Below are 7998 nucleotides of genomic sequence, written 5' to 3' on the forward strand. Positions count from 1 at the left end.
CAGTAGTGGTGGCGATGATGGTGGTGATAGTAGCGATTATGAAGTTATAACAGTGTATGTTGATACTTATATATAAGTATATATAAATTTAATCAAAAGTAAATAAGTGTTTTATTACTTAATTTTTTTTAAAAAAATTTAATTTATATTTCAAGAATCATTTAAGTTTTCAAATAATAATATATAATTATAAAATAAATTTAATTAATTTTTAGGTAACACAATCAAATTTAAATGGTGAAATAGATTATGAGACGTTACCCAAGTGAGCTATCGCTTCGCTTGGGAAGCCAAGTTTGAGGGTTTTTTTAGTTATTTTAGTCATAAAAAATAAAATAAAATTTTTAATTTAATAATATAAAATATCACATTCAATCTATAATCAATCTATAATTATTATATTTTTTCTCTTCAAAAAAATTTAAAAAATAAAAAAAAATCAAAATTTCTCCTTAAATATTTTAATCTCAAATTAAAATAACCAAAAAAAAAAAAAATTAAAAAGTGAACCCATCCTCTCAAACCAACCCTATATACCTCTAGAAATCAGGAGGTTGCGGTACGATAGATGAAGTGGGCTAGGCCCAATGGTTATGAGTAGAAAAGTTTTGGGGCACGGGGCTTGGCTGAGTGCTACGTGGCACCAATCATGAGAGATGAGAAATAAGTGACGAAACACACTAGTGCTGTACTTCTAGGGTCAGGAAGGAGCAAAGCGAGAAATCACAGCGTGGGCGGGTGGGCGGGCTCGAACCCTAAATAATCAAATTTGAATATCAATTTTCAATTCCGCGAACCGCCTCCGTCCTCTGCAAACCCTCTAGGGTTTCCTCTACTGTCTCTGTTTTTTTTTTTCTCCAATCAAGATCAGGATTTGCTTCTCACATATTTTATATTTATATAGATAGATTGATTGATTGATAGATAGAAGATTTTATTTTATTTTCTTTTCTTTTATATATATATTTATATCGATTGGTTTGGATCTGATGGTGATGGAGTTCGGGCGCAAGAGGGGGAACCCAAACAGTGGCTTCATAGGCAATGAAGGCAACAAGAAATCAAAGCAAGGTTTGAACTGTTTCTTTCTACTCTCTTCTCTTCTATTCTGTTTTGTTCTACTGTATGATTGTTTGGGTTCTGTATACTCTCTTTTTGCATCACCCAACTTTCTCTATATTTGTGTTTCTTTTTCCTATTATTATTATTATTATTGTTGTTGTTGTTGTTGTTGTTGTTGTTGTTATAATAAAGAGAGAATTACAATTTAATGGATTTTTGAAAAAAAAAAAAAATACACAGGCATGAAAAAGTTTAGAAATTTAATTATTATTAATATTTATAAAGTTTACCACTGATGAGTAATTTATTTTCTAAATTTACATTGACTTGTATTTTTCCTAGAATAAAAAACCATTAGGTTACCAACTTACCATGTAGGCTTTTCCATAGTTGTTTTTTTTTTTTTTTTAAAAGAAAGATGAAAATTTATTTGTTTTGGTGTGTACTAGCCCCTAGGCCATCTCCAGTTCTTACTCAAGTTTGATATGGAGCACTCTAACAATGCACGAACTCAGAATAAATTTGAGTAAAAACTGAAGTAATGGCAGAGTTGTAAATTTGAATGATACAAAATGGTCTTCAAAAGTTGGAGAAAGCATTTGAGTCTCCCTTGGTTTGGTTATTAAAAAAAAAAAAAAGAAGGTTAAGGTTAAAACTCAATTTGAAGAAGTTTGAATCAAGGAGTGGATAGGTTTTTGAGGGATTTTTACCCAAATTTAAATAAAGGCTTGAGATGGATTGGAGATGCCCTTTTTGGTTTCCCTTTCGAATAGCAGCAAGATATGACGTTTGCCATTTTTTACTTTCCATTTTTTAATACACATGACATTTACCGCATGAATACATCTGGGAGTTGAAGTAAATGGGTGAGTAAATGTGGTGTTGTTGTTTTTAATTACATGGTCTTTAACCATTGTGGTTAGCCCTGGACCCAGAACCATGTACCTCTCTAGGAGGTCACATCATCACCATGGTTGTAAAAATTGCGATCCGGATCGTAGGATCTATGATCCTACTTTGCCAAAACGATCCAGATCGTTGTAGGATCGATGTTATAACAGGATCGCAAGTAGGATCGCATGAGATCGTGTAGGATCGTATGGGATCGTATAGGATCGTAGGTAGGATCGCAAGTAGGATCGTAGATTTTATGATTTTTTACCTTATTTTTTATATGTATCATTTTAATTTTTATCTTTTTTTTTAATAGAAAGTAGGATCTTACGATCCTCGATCCGATCCACCAGACCCTCTTACTGATCCTACTTAGGATCCCGATTTTAACAACCTTGATCATCACAGATTTGAATCACCTCTGTTATATGTACGTAGGTTGTGATGCCTTGCCTTTTTCAGATTTTTGTTTTTGTTTGTTATTAAAAAAAAAGGATAAAAGCAATAAGGAAAAAAAATCTTATTGATGGGAGGTTTAACTTTACAAATGGAGGGAAATCTATTCTTTAAAAGCAAACAAGGAACAATCACTATGTTGGGTTTGGGGTAATCTAACAGCAGGGCAGGGTCCTCAAGGCACTTATGGTGTTTTTGTCTTTCAAGGTAGTTAAAGAATGTAGTGGGGTCCAGAATTGGTTTGGGCTATAGGTATTGGTTAAGGTTAGGGGTATTCATTATGTTTTTTTCAATATATTTTTTTTTGGGGTTGGAAAACACTAAATGGATCATGTCGTGCTCTTGAAAACATAGTTGTTTGATTTGTTTGTCAATTGGATAATCTTTACTTGTAGTTAATTTGCTTAATTTTTTTGCTGGATTTAATTAGTTAATTGGCAAATTGGGATAGGTGAATCTTGAACTCATTATTTTACTTCTAAAATTCTCAACTGTTAATTGTATGAATTCTGAATGTTCTAGGAAGTTTTTTGCTGAAAGAACTCATTGAAATTTTAACTGAAAGAAAGCAATTAATTTTCTGTAACAGAAATGGAGTCTTTTGCAAGTACTGGTATAGGGCGCAAATCAAAGCCATGCATGAAGTTTTTCAGGTTCTAATCTTAACCTATGGCAATATAAGCATTTTGAAGTAAGAATTTTCCCCTTAAATTCTTTACAATAATTTAGCTAGCATGACCACAGAGAGAATTGATGAATTTGGGGCTAAATATGTGGTCATGGTTATTCTCTTCAGCTTATTATGCTAAAAAGGTTATTGAACAGTTATAATGGATTTCAATTGTGAGTCAGTGATACAACTGGATACAAGAAATTGCAAATTATAAGTAATTTGAAAGCACTTTTCCTGGGGTGTAAATAATGTGATTTTACATTTTAGTATTGTGCAATTTGATCTTGTGTTTCAAACAACCATTTGATGTATAAAGGTTTTCAGAATATATTGCTTATGCAGATATTTGACATAATACCTGTTTTTTTTTTTTTTTTTTTTTTTTCAAGTTATTTTTCTGGGATTTATTTTATGGCAAGAAAGTCCATTCTATTTTAATACCAATTAGCCATGATGGGTTAGTGGCCATTGGAATACTTGGCCTTTTCTAGATATTGAGATGTGGGTGCAAATATTATAAATATTCTGGTAGGCTCTTGATCCATCATGATGATACATAGTGGTACTCAGTAAGCTCTTCTTATAAAATGGTGTGCTCTTTTCCCCTCATGATGATAATAATGCTGATAGTACACAATTAGCTTTTATTTTATTATTTTATTTTATTTATAAGGTGCTGGCAATATATGGATTACATGAAACTGAAAGGCATTAGAGGCACACAAATGTTTTTTTCAACAATTCCATTTTTCATTTGTATTGTGTTATTATTTCAACTATTCAATATTTAGTTGTTCTTCTACTTAATAAAAAAAATAATAGTAATATTTAGCTGTTCTTTCAAAAAATTATTGGGGTTTTGATATTTAGTGCCCATTTGGCAACTTGGCTTTTTTAGTATTTTTTTTGACTTTTTTATGAGGTGAAAACAGTTAGCGTGTTTGGAATGATTTTTTAGTTGAATAGATAGTTGTGAGTAAAAAAAATGATTGATCGATATGTTTGATGTGACATTTTGATATTTTTTGTGGTTTTTTGACTTTTTTAGCCAAAAAGCTATGAGCCGAACGAGCTCTTAGTATTTATGGTTCCAACTCTTAGGACCACTGTCACCAAAATAACTTTCTATCATCCATATTTCATGGATGTGCACATTCTTGACATGAGTAAACATGTCCTGTTGGATCTGAACATAGTATTTTCCATTACATATGGCTTTTATGTATTACTTGATATTTAAAAAAGACTAATCTCAATATGTGATTCTTAAAAATTTAATTCAAGCATTCTATAGTGCTTATCTATTTGCTAATTGTATTTTTTTTTTCCGCTTTTCTCCCTAGATAAGATATCTCTTGATCAGTATCTTCTTTTTCCCTATTATAGTTTGGTTTTGGGTTTCTCAGTACAGTTAACATGTTCTTGTGTTGTGTTGTATATGGTTTATGCATACACTATATATATATATATGATAAGGTGAGAAATAATAGAACTAATTCGTAAATTGTGTAAACTTGATATTATGTACGTGTACCTTTTGAAAGTATCAATTAAATTCTTACTAAACATTCCTTGTTAAGATTAATTTAACAGTGAATGCCTGTGTTAATGAACACTTCAAAATGTGTAAGATAACTATGTTGGATATGACATAAAAACTATAAAATGGGGTTATTATAATTGTGATTCACGATTCAATTTATACAATTCGATACGAATTTCAAGTAAAATAATTTAAATTGTTCTGTTGAATTGAAAATTGAGTGAATCTTGTGAGTTTTTATTTCCATAATGCATGAAACGATCTTGTTTTTGCCTTTATATAAAAAAATAATAAAGAATTCAATTAATTATAACTTTGCACCCTTGAATTATCTATAACTATTTTAATGAAATAAACATGATTCAATATTATTAGACCCAATGGTTCCACAACTTTTCTTTCTTTTTTTTTTTTAATTTTTTTTTTTTTAACAATAAGCATAAATTACCTTTTAAAGTGTTTTACCTTTTAAAATAAAGGATTTCACTTAATTCCTTCTTATTATACTCTATATAAAGTTCCTACGTCCATTTTTAAATATCATGAGAGATTATATTATATAGTTTTTGAATAATTTTATAGTTGTTGGGATTTGGACCCACATCTCTTGTTACAAAGGAAATGCCTTCCTAATTAGATGGTGTAACTATGTCCTTATATAAAGGTATTTTATACCATGCTAAAATCAATTTATTTAATTTTTTTTCATATATACAATTGTTTAACGTCATTTTTTTACGAGTTTGTACTGAATCTTAATGGTTTTTGATTCAATATATTCTATTCACGATTCACAAAGTTAGTAGGGTTTCTTTTCACAGTACCATTCTTGATTTGACAATTATGGTTGCAATTTTGACAGTCCATATCTGCCTATGTTTTTATAACAATAGGACATAAGTGAAGTAAGTTGGATCCATCAACAACTTTGCTACACTCCTATCTTAATAGTGTTGCCTCATCCTGTTATGTGACTTGTGACTACAATTTTAGTAAATTGATATATATATATATATATCATTGAGGTTTTAGTAGGCTCTATCTTGGTTATGTAATTATCTTTACATTAACTCAATAAGTTAATTCTTGCTTTATTGGTTTATAAAATAGTAACTTGGTTTCAAGTAACATGACTATAAAAATCATTTTTCAAAAATTTGTTGTATTTCTTTCTTTTCAACAAGCATTTTAGTGTTTTTATGACTATGCTGATTATTTTTTATAATTTATAATAATTGTATTATTTGCTTTATATATAAATATATCAACAAATAAAATTCTCTGTCATCAACTAGGGTTTGCTTATGGGGGATTTGGTCAAAACACCCTCATAATAAAATTTTAATGCATTAAGGACAACAACAAAGTTTTCCTTAAAAAGTCCAACAGATATTACTATTATCAAAATATTAAACGTTAAAATAATATAACGTTTGATGTAGATGTCAGTTTTTAATAAAATTAATATTTTTAGAATTCTCTTATTAAGATCTATCAAATAAGATCCATGTTGATTATGAAATTCTTTATAAAAAAAAAATTATTACCTTTGAAATTGATGTAAATAGTAATAGTAACATGGTACTTTGTTTGATAATTATTCTATTTGACAGTAACATGTTACTATGTTTGATAGTAATATGTTATTTTGGTTTCCAGTAATATGTTACTCTGGCAATATTGTCCAAGAAAGAAAAAAAAGATATTTTACTTTGTCCTTACTCAATTATGTGTTTTCTCCTTAGGGGGTTTATGAAGAAAAATAAATTAGGCTGTCATTCTCACTAAACAAGGGTCCAATGGACGGGTTTTGACTAAATTTCCCTTTACTTATTTGGTTTATTTATTTATTGTTAATGGTTGGTTTTATAGTCATTAGATCACATATAGTTAAGTTATTTATACATTAGGAGTCTTTTGGTGCTGTTTATGGTGTTCGAGTCCCTGAACATTGAATAACATGAAGATCTTCATAAGCTTTTTAAAAGAGATTTTTCTTCATTTGAGTTTACACATTTTAGGAAGCCCCGTTTTCATTCCTATTTTTCTATCTAATGGGTTTGCCCCCTGTCATCTGTGCAGCACTTCTGGATGCTCATTTGGTGATGGATGTCACTTCTTGCATTATGTTCCTGGTGGCTTCAGTGCAGTTGCTCAGATGACAAACCTAGGTGGGAATCCTATTCCTCCGGTGAGAAATGGCATGGCCCCACCACCACCCTTTTCCGATGGTCCTGCTCCGACTGCAAAGACTAAGCTTTGCAACAAATTCAACACAGCTGAAGGATGCAAGTTTGGTGACAAATGCCGTTTTGCTCATGGTGAGTGGGAGCTTGGCAAGCCCAATATCCCAACCTATGAAGATCCACGAAGCATGGGATCGATGGGTACTAGGTTAACTGGACGGGTTGAACCACACCAACCTAACCTAGCTGCTGCGGCCAACTTTGGTGCATCGGCTACAGCCAAGATCAGTATAGATGCATCCCTGGGTGGTGCAATCATTGGGAAGGGTGGGGTGAACTCAAAGCAGATTTGTCGTCTGACTGGTGTTAAGCTTTCAATAAAGGAGCATGACTCAGATCCCAATCAAAAGAATATCGAGCTTGAAGGAACCTTTGATCAGATCAAACAGGCCAGTGCCATGGTACGTGATCTTATCATGAATGTCGGTGCAGTCAATCGTCCTACCAAGCCAACTCATGCTGCTGCTCCGGCAAGCAATAATTACAAGACAAAGATGTGTGAAAGTTTCGCAAAAGGCTCCTGCACTTTTGGTGAAAGATGCCATTTTGCTCATGGAGCTGGCGAGCTGCGCAAGCCGGTTGCTTAACTATTTTATTTGTGCTAAATCTTTCAGTAGTTATGGGAATATTATCATTTTGTTGTGGGATTCATCTTCTTTAAGAAGGAAACTAATGATTAATGTTGTAGTGTTCCTTGGGTGTTTGATATTGAGCTCGTTTTCTGACAGCAATTGCAGCTCCTTTTTTTGTTTTTGTTTCTTGTGTGTATGCTGCATGTGCTGTATTTCTTATAATGTTTTTGTCAAAAGTTATAAGCTTTGACTTGTCAAGTGTGCTGAAACCAGGTTTAACCCAATCTGCTCCTATACATACATATGCGACTTTGATTTATAAATTTGAAATGTTGTTAGTAGTTTATTTTGTTGGTGGGTGTACACGTTGGAGATCAATTTACGTGACTTTGTTGAGGAACAAGTATTTCGAGAGCCTAGTGGCAGCATTGTCTATTTGCAAACTAATTGCCGGGATTGTGTTACGTGCACCTTGAATTCATTAGACTTGCACCTTACATTTATTTCACTTGTAATTTCTAAAATTTGCCGTGGCTGGGGAGAGGTGCGGGG

The 7998-nt window shown here is 31.8% G+C and overlaps 1 protein-coding gene across 1 annotated transcript; it reads left to right on the forward strand.

Annotated features, from left to right (window-relative positions):
* The first annotated feature begins 553 nt into the window (after nucleotides 1-553).
* Nucleotides 554-7605, forward strand: LOC114260868 (zinc finger CCCH domain-containing protein 14). Its single transcript, XM_028201063.2, has 3 exons — nucleotides 554-1071; nucleotides 3002-3065; nucleotides 6711-7605. Exons 1-3 carry the CDS (start codon nucleotides 990-992, stop codon nucleotides 7459-7461), a joined length of 897 nt encoding a protein of 298 aa, XP_028056864.1. The 5' UTR covers nucleotides 554-989; the 3' UTR covers nucleotides 7462-7605.
* The last annotated feature ends 393 nt before the right edge of the window (nucleotides 7606-7998 follow it).

This window comes from Camellia sinensis, chromosome 5, assembly GCF_055761805.1.
Source record: "Camellia sinensis isolate YWXY chromosome 5, ASM5576180v1, whole genome shotgun sequence".
In the NCBI taxonomy this organism is placed as follows: Eukaryota; Viridiplantae; Streptophyta; class Magnoliopsida; order Ericales; family Theaceae; genus Camellia; species Camellia sinensis.

Bases quoted from the DNA above. Each gene is read 5' to 3' on its own strand.
- LOC114260868 (XM_028201063.2), top strand. From the start codon at position 990: ATGGTGATGGAGTTCGGGCGCAAGAGGGGGAACCCAAACAGTGGCTTC. The intron at 1,072-3,001 runs GTTTGAACTGTT...TTTCTGTAACAG, and splicing joins CAACAAGAAATCAAAGCAAG to AAATGGAGTCTTTTGCAAGT. The intron at 3,066-6,710 runs GTTCTAATCTTA...TCATCTGTGCAG, and splicing joins CCATGCATGAAGTTTTTCAG to CACTTCTGGATGCTCATTTG.